Below are 12956 nucleotides of genomic sequence, written 5' to 3'. Positions count from 1 at the left end.
AAATCGAAGACGAGCCGAGACGAAGACCTGTGATGGGCCTCTGAGACTGTGCGTCAGCAGACAGGGCTGGAAGGATCTCCGGACGTGTCGTGGCCGTTGTCAACCGAATCGGCACGGTGCCTGGCTCGACGGTGCAGGGCTTTCATCCACTTGCGGAAGGGAACGCCGTCCTCAAGTAACCGATCGTTGCTTGAGCCCGCGCAGGCACATGGCCTGTGCATTGGGTGGCAATGAGTACGGGCTGGCACCGACGGAGTGGCGCATGTCGTTGTCGTGGAGAGGAATACCGAAAGCTGTCATGCTATCCAAGGTGTTCAAGACGTCGATGCCCTCAATGTGCAAGCCATCCAAGTAAGACGAGAGCTCGACATGATCGAAGGATTCATCCAGGTCACTGGCGAAATCGATGTGACGCGGCGGATAAGGAACAGGCCTCGTCGGTTCGGGCTGGAGGGCGATACGGAGGGACGAGTCTGAACAAGAGGCCAGGGAGGGAGCGTCGACAAGCGCCATAGTGGGCTCACGGACAATGGCCAAATCCAAGAAAACAGTGAGTAAGATGCAGATCAAACTCCAGGATACCAAAAAGATTGAGATCCTGTTTGGCGAACTCAATACATGCTGTCGCGGTAGCAGAATGAAGGTCGCAAAGCTACTCTGACCATCTGGCGTCTCGCGCAAGCAGCTGCTTGAAAGTTGAGATTCTCCAAGGTTTGACGACGCCAAGGCGGGAGGTAAGACGGCGGTAATTGGAGTTGATGCAGATGTACAGGTCGGGCAACTGTCAGGCAGCCTTGGGCCGGACAGAGAAGGTGGGAAGGCAGGAAGGAGGAAGGGCGGAACGGAAGGATGGAGATCAAGAGCTGGTATGTGTTGGCCAGAATACAGCAAGTACGGTGAGATAGGACAAGATCTGGACCTGGGCAGGCGAAGGTGAATGACGCCTTCCTACCCTGCGTGGGTGTTTTCGACTCACGCTCAGTATGAGATTGCGTCTCACCGGGGCGCATAAGTGGGTTGAGGCAGGCAGAAGAAGCGAGAAGGAAAGAAAAAAGCAGCAGTAGATTCAGACAGTCGAGTTGGCAGGGAAGAATCATGTCTGGGGCACGCACAGTAATACACCGACTTTCAAGAGGCCAGCTCCTGTTGTCTTTGAAAAGGATCCGTCTCGAGGGGCGACATGGCCTCGACTTCGGTCGCCATGCGATGAAGCGATTGTTGCGTTTCTGCTCTCGGGAATTAAGGTCTCCTAGCTTCGCCTCGATCGAAGCCGTATCTCGAGACTAAAAGCTGCAAGTGGAGGTGATACCACAGCGTCGGAACTGCTGTGACCACTCACCAGTGCGACTTGCGAGCGAATCGGTCTTAGGGGTTGCTTGTTGACGAATGTGCTTGGGGATCAACAACAAGGAATGCTTGCCGCTACGGCATGCAATGCCAATACCGGGCCAAGGAATATGTAGATGGTCCCAGAGCTCCAGTAGCATTGTCCCACGCTGCGTCGCCTCGTCTGGCCGCCGGCCGACAGGAGGGCTCAGCCTGGTACGACGCATAGATCTACGGCCATCTCACCTCAGGCGCTCCCGGCTGGGACAAGAGAGTTGCACAAGCGGGGTGTTCGGGTCGGAGTTGGAGGAGGAGGCGTGCATAAGTGCTCCCCATGGCTGAAGCCATGATGCGCGAGACCGGAGGGAGATGAAGGCGAGACACGGCAGGCTGGGGCCACTGAGCATCAAGCATGAACCCACAGGGCCCAGGGACCAGGACATGACGGCAACTAATCAAGGTCCATCGAGATCTAGCTCCCGCGCTGATCTAAATGTAAGAATCGCATGCTGCTGGGAGAAATGGAGAAAAGGGCCGAGCTCCGTCATGCCATGTTGTCAAAATCTCAAAATCACGACGTCAAGCTGTTAAGCTGCTTCGGATGAGATGGGCAGCTCAATGTACCTAGGTACCTAGGAAGGTAGCTAGCTTTATTAGCGTTGTGAGGGGACGAGGCTTGGGCATGCCCCCAGGAGTCCCCAATGGGGGTGAGATGTGGCGCTGGTCCCGAACAGTCCCCTGGGAAGTACTCTGGGACACGGGTTGAGGCCAGCCAACCCCAGCCAACCCCAGCCGCGCCACATTTGACCCTCGAGCCACGAGTAAAGTCCCCCCACGCCAGCCAGCTTGCTTTGCCGGCGTACACCGAACATGGCGATTCTGGAGGGGAGGGGAGGAACGACATGATGACTGATGACAGTCGTGAGACAAGATCAGTCAGCCCAACCTCCTCCACCTTTCCTCCCCAGGTGTTGGCCAGGTCAGGGATCTATCAGCGAGGCCGACAGTTAACCAGCATTGAGATGGAAAGACTTCCGCATTGGCGCACACTCGAGTCAGCTAATTGGCCACTGCCCCGCGCTCGCCTCCGCTGGCGGTTCAAAGGCACCAACCTCGTTCGCCCGTTCCTTGAGGATACGCCCTGACTGGCCAGTCGTCTCCGCTAGATCTTCTGGAAGGGGCCTTCAGGGAAGGGGGGTCACGCCTGCTACACAGTGCACAGCACATTTTGGGCCTAGATGCGCACCAAACCTAACCAGAAGCGGGCAAGCTCGACCCTAGCTGTTCCTTTCAATACGCCCACGGCGAAAAAGGGTCCTGTAACCGGTGCCAAACCAGTGAACGAACACGTATTCTGTAAGGCAAGGTACGGTACCACCCAAAAAAACCAGGACACTTCAGATCGCCGGCCCTGCGCTCGACTCTCTCGCCAGACTACATCCCCCTCCAACAGAACAGGACACCTTACGTAGTGGAGGTCAAGAACTGCGTGGAAACTCTTGGTGTTTCTTGTCGTTGCCCAGACCCATGGTCGTTGACCCGTCGTTGCCTCCTAGCCCCACTGCCTACGCAATAAGATGCCTTGTGTCTAAAGCCTCTTCAACTTTCGTCCTTATTTCACCTTTTTCCCAAGTCCCCGAATCAAGGCAACTGATTCTCCCAAGCAACAACACCAGTCCTCCCACCGAGAGAACTTGAGCGCAAGCACGACCGCCATATCAATCCTTTGGAGAACCTCTTTCCCCGAACGCCGCCACTCTGCGCCCCGCGCGCGCCTTTGCGATGGAGGACGCCTTTGCGAAACCCGTCGATGAGGTCCTGGCTCACTTTGATGTCGACGTCAAGACCGGCCTCAAAGACGACCAGGTCGTTTCGCTGCGGTCTCAGCACGGCAGAAATGGTAAGTTTCTCTCCCGAGCACTCCTTCTTCACCTTGCGCGCCTCTGCCTGTCGAACTTTCTGCGAACCAGCTGACGCAACTTCTCTCGCAGTGATCCCCGAGACCCCCCACACCCATTTGGGAGCTCATTCTGGAGCAATTCAAGGACCAGCTCGTCATTATCCTCCTGGGCTCGGCTGCTGTTTCTTTCGTTCTTGCCCTTTTCGACGACGAGGAAGGCTGGAGCGCATTCGTCGACCCAGCAGTGGTACGTAATCCACGGGCCGCGCCCCCCACCTACCAAGACTTTCCAACGCTAATCATGCCGGTATTCCCAGATCCTCACCATCCTGATCCTCAACGCCGTCGTTGGCGTTTCGCAGGAGAGCAGTGCCGAGAAGGCCATTGCCGCTCTTCAGGAATACTCGGCCAACGAGGCCAACGTTCTCCGCAATGGCCACGTCTCTCGTGTCAGGGCCGAGGAGCTCGTGCCCGGCGATATTATCACCGTCAACGTTGGCGATCGTGTCCCCGCTGATTGCAGGGTTGTCGCCATTGAGAGCAATGCTTTCGCCATGGACCAGGCCATCTTGACTGGCGAGAGCGAGAGCGTCGGCAAGGATCACACCGCCGTCGTCAATGATGAGAAGGCAGTGTTGCAGGATCAGGTCAACATACTCTTTTCTGGCACTACCGTCGTTGTGGGACGCGCCAAGGCCGTTGTCGTCCTGACCGGTACCGGCACCGCCATCGGTGATATCCATGAGAGTATCACTGCCCAAATATCTGAACCTACCCCTCTGAAGCAGAAGCTCAACGATTTCGGCGACAGTCTGGCCAAGGTCATTACCGTCATCTGCATCCTCGTCTGGCTCATCAACATCCCCCACTTCAACGATCCCAGCCATGGAACCTGGACCAAGGGTGCTATCTACTACCTTAAGATTGCCGTGTCTCTCGGTGTCGCCGCCATCCCTGAGGGCCTGGCTGTCGTCATTACGACTTGTCTGGCTCTGGGCACTCGCAAGATGGCCGCCAAGAATGCCGTTGTCCGCAGCCTGCCTTCAGTCGAGACTCTCGGCAGCTGCAGCGTCATCTGCTCTGACAAGACCGGTACCCTGACAACGAACCAGATGAGCGTCAACAAGGTCGTCTACCTGAATGAGTCCGGAACAGACCTCATCGAGCTCGATGTCGAGGGTTCTACCTTTAGCCCCAAAGGTGCCATCACTTCCAACGGCCAGCTTGTCAAGGACCTTCCCCGCTCATCCCATACTGTCCGCCAGATCACTGAGGTGGCTGCTCTCTGCAACGATTCCAAGCTGGCTTACGACCCCAAGACTGACTCCTATTCCAACGTTGGTGAACCTACCGAAGGTGCTCTCCGCGTGCTTGTTGAGAAGCTTGGTCCCAGCGCCCCCGCTAGCTCAGCCCCTGATGCTTTCCTCCACCACGCCAGCGCCCACTACGAGAACCAGTACCGCCGCCTCGCCACGTATGAGTTCTCTCGTGACCGCAAGTCCATGTCAGTTGTTGTCCAGAACGGCAAGGAGCAGAAGCTTCTTGTTAAGGGCGCGCCCGAGTCTATCCTTGAACGTTGCTCCCACACGCTCCTCGGCGCCGATGGCAAGCGCCAGGCTCTAGACCGCAAGACGCAAGACCTCATCACCAAGGAAATTGTCGAGTATGGCAACCGGGGCATGCGTGTCATTGCTCTCGCCAGCATTGAGAACGTTGGCAACAACGCACTTCTGAAGAAAGCAAAGTCGACCGCCCAGTATGCTGAACTTGAGCAGAACATGACTTTTGTTGGTCTCGTCGGCATGCTGGACCCTCCTCGTGAGGAGGTGGCCACTTCGATCCGCAAGTGCAAGGAGGCTGGCATCCGCGTCATCGTTATCACTGGAGACAACCGCAACACCGCTGAGAGCATCTGCCGTCAAATCGGCGTCTTTGGCGAGAACGAAGACCTTACCGGCAAGTCTTTCACTGGCCGCGAGTTTGATAATCTGACCGCTCGCGAGGCCATTGAGGCTGCCCGCACCGCTTCTCTGTTCTCTCGCGTCGAGCCTAGCCACAAGTCCAAGCTCGTTGATCTTCTTCAGCAAGCCGGCGAAGTTGTTGCCATGACCGGTGACGGCGTCAATGATGCCCCTGCTCTGAAGAAGGCTGATATCGGTGTTGCCATGGGATCCGGCACTGATGTCGCCAAGCTCGCCGCTGACATGGTTCTCGCTGATGACAACTTTGCCACCATCGAGGTCGCCATTGAGGAGGGCCGTTCCATCTACAATAACACCCAGCAATTCATTCGGTACCTTATCTCATCCAACATTGGCGAGGTTGTCTCCATCTTTCTCACCGCTGCTCTCGGCATGCCCGAGGCTCTGATTCCCGTCCAGCTTCTTTGGGTCAACCTCGTTACTGATGGTCTCCCTGCCACCGCCCTTTCGTTCAACCCCCCCGATCACGACATCATGAAGCGTCAGCCTCGCAAGCGTGACGAACGCCTTATCGGCGGATGGCTGTTCTTCCGCTACATGGTAATCGGCACTTACGTTGGCCTGGCCACTGTTGCCGGCTACGCTTGGTGGTTCATGTACAACCCAGAGGGCCCGCAGATTACCTTTAACCAGCTCTCCAGCTTCCACCGCTGCTCGACGCAGTTCCCTGAGATTGGCTGCCAAATGTTCTCCAACGACATGGCCAAGTCAGCCTCTACCGTCTCCCTTTCCATCCTCGTCGTCATCGAAATGTTCAACGCCGTCAACGCGCTGTCCTCTAGCGAGTCCCTCCTCACCCTTCCTCTCTGGGAGAACATGATGCTCGTCTACGCCATTGCTTTGTCCATGGCCCTTCATTTCGCCCTGCTCTACACACCGGTTCTGCAGAGCCTATTCTCGATCTTGCCGTTGAACTGGATCGAGTGGAAGGCTGTCCTCTGGATCAGCGCTCCCGTCATGTAAGTTTTCCCGTTCTTGGCTTAATTGATCACTACTAACACAAGCCAGTCTTATCGACGAGGGTCTCAAATTGATTGAGAGGTCGTTCTTCATGCAGACCAAGACGGTCGAGGCTATCAAGGCAAAGAAGGCCCAATAAAAGACGAAGGTAGAGGGTCGTTTCGGGCTAGATCGATAGAGAAGTGTACCATACCATAGAGCGAGATACATTGCTTGCCTCGAGCTCTCTGCCTGTAAAGACTTGATAAGCCGTTTCAGATTGCCAGAATTAGAAAAAAAAAGCCGTTCAAAGTCCAAAGAAAAAACATACAATGTCCTTCAGTTGCATTACCAGTCATGATTCAAATTTCAGTGACGTGTCGACCATGTCTATTGATCATTACGCCGGGTCTGTTGATACAAGATACACGCGCATATGATGAACCTGGGATCTCTGTCTGCCCATCCAGCATACCGATGTAACGTTCTGCCACGCTCTCCTGTTCTGCTCTGCCCCCGCCTGCTGCTTGTGCGGAGTACCTTAATCTTGCCTGCCCTTGAGCAGCCTCTTGGTAACCTTGTCCTTCTCAATAATGTAGACGTGCGCGCCCCAGCCGGACAGGGCGTCGCGATCGACAGCGTTGAGAAGGGACTGAGAGATGGTCTCGAAAAGCTCATCGGGGCCCTGGAAGTCACGCGAATTAATACCCCGACCGCCGCTGCAGTTGCTGCACCGCAACAAGGAGGAGAAAATCTCACCAGATCAGGCTCCCACAAGCTCTCGCACATGCCGAACAGCTGCTCGGATGCCGTGCCGGAGACGATAAAGTCCTTGGCAAAGTCGATGCAGCCGATCGAGTCGAAGCCGCAGATGAAGGGCTTCCCCGTCTTGGGGTCGAGGCCGGCGACGACGGGGGAGACAAAGTAGGGGCCGAAGCGGCGCTCGTAGAGGGACGAGGAGACGAGGTTCGCAAAGGTGCGGGGCGCGATGTTGCGCTCCTCGCGGAGACGGTACATGTTGGACTTGTAGCGGAAGAGGTCGCCGACGGTGGTGACATCCGTGGCAAGGCCCGTGAGGCCGAGGAAGACGTCGCCGTACTGGAAGATCTTTGGGAAGTTGTTGGACACGGTCAGGGCCTGGAGGCCGAGGCGCAGGTCGCAGGCTATCGCGACGCAGTCCTTGCCCACCATTGCCACGCAGGCGCCGCCGTCTGGGATGAGATTGTTAGGGGGAGGACTCCAGGGAGGGGAGGTTTCAACGGACTTATGGAGAAGGGGGAGCTCTGGGAGGGTGATTAGCTGGAGCTCTGGGAGGGGATTGAGGGTGCTCGGTGATGGACATACCATATTGGCTCTGTGGTCAGGAGACCTCTGCAGCTGTTATCGGATCGGGAACGCTGTCGGGCAGCCTCGTATCAGAATTCGATGGAAGGAACGTCGTGGAAATCGTCAAGTTGTGTGATGGTGCTGCTGTCGGGGAAGGTCGTCACGATGGATTCGATAGCTGCAGGGTGGGAAGGTCGGGGAGGTCGAATGCCAGTTGCATCCATTAGCCAGCTGGAGAGCAAGGCAAACACGACATGGCGCGGCAGCGGTGGTCGACTTAGACCCACTTGTCTTCTTGTGGAGCTCTATCATTGGTGGGAGCTCCTCAACCAGGGGCGCTGAGATAAGCCCCGTTCGCCTTACGCATCCCTCGATAACAAGATGCTGCCTGCGTCTCTCCGCAATGTGGTAATATGCCCTCTCGCCGAGACCACGACTTTGGCCTGCGAGAAAGTCTACGTGTCTTCGGCCTTTCGTGTGCATGCCAGCTTGTTGGTTTACCACCTGTATCTTACAAAATCGCAAGCCTGGGTGCCGAGCTTCGGTCCGGTTCCACCGAGTTCGACCCTCATCATCAAACGTACCACGTTCGCTGATGACCTATGCTACGCCCGCTACCCCACCAAGCACCACTTGACCCTACAGCGAAGCAACCAGCAACGACGGTCCAACTCCTGATTCCTAGCAGGGTGAATGTCAACACTGAGGTACTTGAGAAGAAAGACAACAATACAAAGAAAAAGTGGCATCAGATCATGGCGTCTCACGTTACCGTCATCGCCACTGACTTGCGCCGGACAACGGTCAAGGTCAACCCTGGAACATACATGACAGACGTTCTCCAAGAGGCTTGCAAGAAGCTCAACCTCAGCAGCGACAAGTATCTCTTCAAGTATGTCCATCCTCGACAGCCCTCCAGCCCCGCGCTGACAAGCCAAGACATAAACAGAAGCAAGTCGATCTTTCGGTTCTTTGGCGCCAAGCAGGCCTCATCCCCGGCGCAAAGCTTGAGCTCGTCCAAAAGTCAAACACACCCTCCGCCGTATCCGTAGCCCTTCAGCTTCCCTCCCCCGAATCCAATGCGACTCCAAACGGACGTGTTGTCGACAAGTTCTCCAGCGAGTCCTCATTATGGAAAGTTCTGCGCCAATTCGAAACCCGGGTCTCGAGCCAGGGGAAGAACCTCAACCCTGACAGCGCGGGGCGTGGCGCAGACAACGGCTGGTGGCCAGACTGGTAGCGGCCAGCTGTTCTACGAAACACCGGTCCTCAACATCATGGGCAGGGAGCTGGCCTCCTTTGCGGACTTTCAGAAAACCCTATCCCAGCTGGGGTACAACTCGGGCAGCGTGTTGATACGCCTGTCGTTCAGAAAGACCGACAAAACGCTGTTCGAGTCCATGACGGAGATTAGTCAGTTCTTTGCGGACGTGGAGGCTGAAGAGAAAGAAGTCGCCGCTGTGCTCGCAACTACGGCTACCGTCCCTGAGACGGTGGCGCAACCCGAGCCTGACAGCACGGCTGAGCAGTCAACGAAAGCGCAGGTTGCTTCAGTTCCTGAACCGGCTTCAGCTCAGCCCGAACAAACTCTTAGCGACGCCATGGATGTCGACCCTGCACCTATCGCCCTGCCTTCAGACCCGTTGCAGCCAGTAGGCGTCTTTCAAGCGCCCACAGGCACGACAATAGCTGCGGCAGCCATGCCCATGTCCGAGAGTGACTTCACGCCGTCCATTCAGCAAGCGCAACTGCACCAGGCGCGACTCCTGCAGAGCTCCCATAACAAACGCCTGCCATCGGACAAGGAGATCGAAGAGAAGGCGCAAGCCGAAGAGGCGAAACTAGCCTCTGTATCCTCCGTTCCTGTCAAGGTTCGTTTCCCCGACAATACGTCAGCTCAATGGGCGTTTGGTCCTGAGGCGACCGGCGCTGTGCTTTACGAGGCGGTGCGGTCCGTCATGGCCAATGGCGGACAAAAGTTCCGGCTCGTGTTGCCGGGAGGCAAGGATGTCGTCAAGGATAGCCAGGGCCCCAACACTCTGCTGATCCACGACTACAAGATGACGCGCAGCGTGCTCGTCAACTTTGTGTGGGACGACAGCGTGCCGGGGGACGTGAGAAAACAGGCTTTCCTGAAGGGTAGTGTTGCGCAGCGCGCGACGGCAGTCAAGGTACCAGAATTGCCCAAGGAGCAGGAGATGGACGACCGAGCTCCGGTTGTACCGAGCTCCAAACCAGAAGGCAGCGATCGGGGGGATGGAGGCGCAGGGAAGAAGCTACCCAAGTGGCTCAAGTTGCCTGGCAAGAAATAGACATCGCCAACATGGGGCATCATGAGACGGCACATAGAATGATCACCGCAAGACACAAGCGATGCATATAAATGAAAGGGGAGAAAGTGAAGGCGCAAGCTGGAATTTCCTTGCTGAAATCGTTGGTATTGGTATTTCTCATGACCTGCTAGCCGCCACTCCGTGAAAGCCGCAGTAAACCGTTATATTTTCCTCAGAGGAAAATGCCATGAGGGGTCCTCTTTTTTCTTCTGTAGGACCGCCGCCATTTTGTCGCCCGCACGCCGAAACCCAGATGCCCCTATTCAACTTCCCAGATCAACCCACGTCGAGTCGTGAAAGCATTTAGTGGGCGGCACGGCGGGACTCAGCGATGACACGCTGGAGCTCGTCGACCTTGCTCTTGGCGCGGCCGAAGGTTCCGAGCTGGTTGTGGTGTTAGTATCGAGTGCAGAGCAGGCGTTGTGTCGTGGAACCTTACCCTCTTCTTGGCGAGCTTACGGGCGCGCTTGTCCTTGCTGTTGCGAAGGAGTTCGATAACGCGGCGCTCGTAGGGGGCGAGGCTGGAAACCCGTTAGCATCTGAGCTTGATTCAATTTGCAGAGCGAGCGCGGGACGTTGGAGGTAGAGCCCAGTCGATCAGACAGCAGTCAGCGAGCAATGTTGGTTGACATCATCATTGCTCCCAGACCGCCGCCTCATCCCAAGCCTCTGCCTCCGCCTCCTGCCTCTCCATCTCATGGTGTGTGGCTTGAACGTACCCAGAGACCTCACGGACAACCTCGCGGACGAAGTTGGTGCGCTTGCTGATGCGGCCCTTCTGGGAAGAGATGCGGGGCTTAGCGACGCGAGGGGTGGTCTTCTGTTAGATTGAATGGCTGGTCAGCCTTACGTTGTCCATCGTCTGCAAATGCGAGCACAGTTGCTCAGGGAGTCGGATGCAGAGATCCTCCAGGAGGTGAGACACGTACGTGACCCTTGTTGAGGCCGACGGCAAGGCCGGTGCGGGTGGACTGTTCCTTCGCCATTGTTGTCGTCGGGTTGGGCGATGTTGTCGTCGGTTGTCGATGGGCGATGGGGAGGAGAGGGAAAGTCAACTTCGGGGACGCGGCGGGATAATCTGAAAATTGGCCAGCTGGGGGGTGGGGCCTGGACGAAAATTCGCAGTTTGTGCGGTCACGTGGGCATAGAGGGTAGCGATGTTTTCTTGTGTGCGTTGTTATCGATAAGCATATGCTTGCTCTGGGCTTAGCGAGTAGAACTTGGGGTCCACCTCGTTCAATCCACTTGCACTGGAACTGCAGCCTCTGAAGTCGTTGCTCTGTGGTTTTGCCGTTTCCACCTCTTTATTGAATCATGATTGCTATACGGGACACCATCCAGAACTCTGAACACGAACCCCCGTAATCACCGAAGCTGTGATAGATTTCTCAGACCACCATGTGGTTGTTTTGGCCGGAGGTGAGACGATGTGACTGATTAATACTGCAACTGGCCCAACTTACTATTAGGTCCGGGTGAGTCCTGGTGCTAGGCAACAGTGCACTGGCAGGCGGCTTTGGTCGGGTTTCCCCAAAGGCATGATTTCTGTCAGAAGCAAGCCCCAGGATGTCATTCGTTCAGCTGCACTGCACCGTCTTGCGTGTCCTTAACAGCCGCCCATGTTTTTGACCCACTCGTTGATGTTCGCCGGGCCCAACGGCTGCTGGAGCCCGTTTCCCTACTGTGGCCCAGCCCCTGAGCACTGCTTCCTTATCTGGCTGTTTGTCTCTCTTTTGGGTCTCCTCAACAGCGACATAAAGACCAATCGGGCTGATGTTGATGTTGTAACGGGAGACGCATACACGACGGGATCTACAGGTTTAGTGCGTGGCTGTTCTGAGCGACCCAGCTGTCTCGAAACGCGACACATCATAACCCACTTTTTTTGCTCCAGAGATCTCCAGGAGACCGCTGCTGGACTCATCATGGTGATAGGCCGTCGCTTTAAAAAGTGACGCTGACAGGGACTAGGTGGGCATTTCATGGGCTATTGCATCACAGATCTGCGCAATGCCTTGCGGTAGGTTCTTCCCGACTGTCGGCCTCTGCAAGGGACGGCGGGTGTCGCTGGTCCCTTAAAGAATCATTGTTTCCTTGCGGGCAAAAATGGCTGGTCTCTCCTTCCATGCCTGCTTAGGTACTCTGCACGTCTAAAATCAATAGTTTTCGTTTCCATACACATCTAAGGTACCTAAGGTACCTACATCAGCATCTCCCATCACTTGTGCACGCTATCCCTACCACTCAGCGGTAGCCAAATTCGACATCATGAACCAGCTTCTGTACCTCCTCCTAGCAGCGACACCTACCGCCAACGCCATGGCAGCCTACATGGCCTCCCTCCCGCAGGAGATAGCAGCTCTGGTGGCCACGGACGACTGCCAGCTACCCGACGAATTTAGCATCCAGAACTTTTTCGCCGAATCGGCTGACGGCGGCAAGACACTGAACTCGTTTGAGTTTGGCTTTCTGGACGACAGCACGACCGTAGACACATCCTGTCTCTTCAACTCCACATCCAAGGCCGTCAACGACGACGGGAGGACCCCAAGATACAGCTGCAACGACGCTCGTGTCAACTTCATCTGGCAAAATGGGTCCCTGACGCTGATCGAGGGCGTATGTGCTGGTGAAGATGGGTAAGACGAATCGACATGGCGATATTGTATACAACAACTGACGTTCTTTTCAGTGCGGCTGACTATGAGGCATCCGGTACGGCACCCGTGGCTATTACTTGTACCGGCGGCAATGCTACAGCCGCCAACAATGCCACGGCTACCGGTGGAAGCAACTGCAAGGCCGATTCGGCGGACATCCAAGCCAAGTTCTTCAGCATCCAGCCTGTGGCACCCAAGTTTGAGTGAGTTTCTGGAAAGGCCGAGGGGGGACACAGGCTTAGACAATAGAATGAACAAGGAAGGCCGTGATGATTCTTGAATGATCAGGACGATTGGCGTATCACAAATCAATAGAACATATCATCACGTCCAGATCACACATGCTGTCCAAATCCGCCCAAGGTCGGGGAATAGATGAAGGTGAAGCGGTAGTTAAGCGATCCGGGGGTGGGTCGATCCCCATCCGATGCAGCCACTCAGGCTGCACCTTCAGGGGGGGAAATCTGCTCGGCAGGTGACTGACTGGAGT

The 12956-nt window shown here is 56.0% G+C and overlaps 6 protein-coding genes across 6 annotated transcripts in view; 3 read left to right on the top strand and 3 right to left on the bottom strand.

Annotated features, from left to right (window-relative positions):
• VDBG_05973 (RSP) overlaps positions 1-1097 on the bottom strand; it is a gene marked incomplete at both ends in the record, with an annotated part of 3812 nt that extends 2715 nt beyond the window's left edge. The window contains 2 exons of the mRNA XM_003003485.1: positions 181-863; positions 977-1097. Of these exons, the coding sequence (XP_003003531.1) occupies positions 181-863; positions 977-1097 (804 nt within the window). The remainder of the gene's footprint in view (positions 1-180; positions 864-976) is intronic.
• A 2060-nt stretch (positions 1098-3157) lies between these two features.
• VDBG_05972 (calcium-transporting ATPase sarcoplasmic/endoplasmic reticulum type) lies at positions 3158-6493 on the top strand (the record flags this gene model as incomplete). The annotated part of the gene is made up of 4 exons (XM_003003484.1): positions 3158-3226; positions 3351-3473; positions 3544-6167; positions 6217-6493. The coding sequence occupies 4 exons, from the start codon at positions 3158-3160 to the stop codon at positions 6305-6307; spliced, it is 2907 nt and encodes a 968-aa protein (XP_003003530.1).
• A 195-nt stretch (positions 6494-6688) lies between these two features.
• On the bottom strand, positions 6689-7338 carry VDBG_05971 (proteasome component PUP3; the record flags this gene model as incomplete). The annotated part of the gene is made up of 2 exons (XM_003003483.1): positions 6689-6832; positions 6907-7338. 2 exons carry the CDS (start codon positions 7336-7338, stop codon positions 6689-6691), a joined length of 576 nt encoding a protein of 191 aa, XP_003003529.1.
• Positions 7339-8075: 737 nt separating this feature from the next.
• Positions 8076-9785, top strand: VDBG_05970 (conserved hypothetical protein; the record flags this gene model as incomplete). Its single annotated transcript, XM_003003482.1, has 2 exons — positions 8076-8365; positions 8534-9785. 2 exons carry the CDS (start codon positions 8076-8078, stop codon positions 9783-9785), a joined length of 1542 nt encoding a protein of 513 aa, XP_003003528.1.
• An 80-nt stretch (positions 9786-9865) lies between these two features.
• On the bottom strand, positions 9866-10837 carry VDBG_05969 (60S ribosomal protein L36; the record flags this gene model as incomplete). The annotated part of the gene is made up of 4 exons (XM_003003481.1): positions 9866-10190; positions 10246-10327; positions 10526-10626; positions 10736-10837. 4 exons carry the CDS (start codon positions 10790-10792, stop codon positions 10110-10112), a joined length of 321 nt encoding a protein of 106 aa, XP_003003527.1.
• A 1288-nt stretch (positions 10838-12125) lies between these two features.
• Positions 12126-12673, top strand: VDBG_05968 (conserved hypothetical protein; the record flags this gene model as incomplete). The annotated part of the gene is made up of 2 exons (XM_003003480.1): positions 12126-12445; positions 12499-12673. 2 exons carry the CDS (start codon positions 12126-12128, stop codon positions 12671-12673), a joined length of 495 nt encoding a protein of 164 aa, XP_003003526.1.
• Between the last annotated feature and the right edge of the window lie 283 nt (positions 12674-12956).

This window comes from Verticillium alfalfae, genomic scaffold (assembly GCF_000150825.1).
Source record: "Verticillium alfalfae VaMs.102 supercont1.7 genomic scaffold, whole genome shotgun sequence".
NCBI classification, from domain to species: Eukaryota; Fungi; Ascomycota; class Sordariomycetes; order Glomerellales; family Plectosphaerellaceae; genus Verticillium; species Verticillium alfalfae.
The sequence above is the reverse complement of the archived record's forward strand: the minus strand, read 5'-3'. Positions and strand labels throughout refer to the sequence as shown.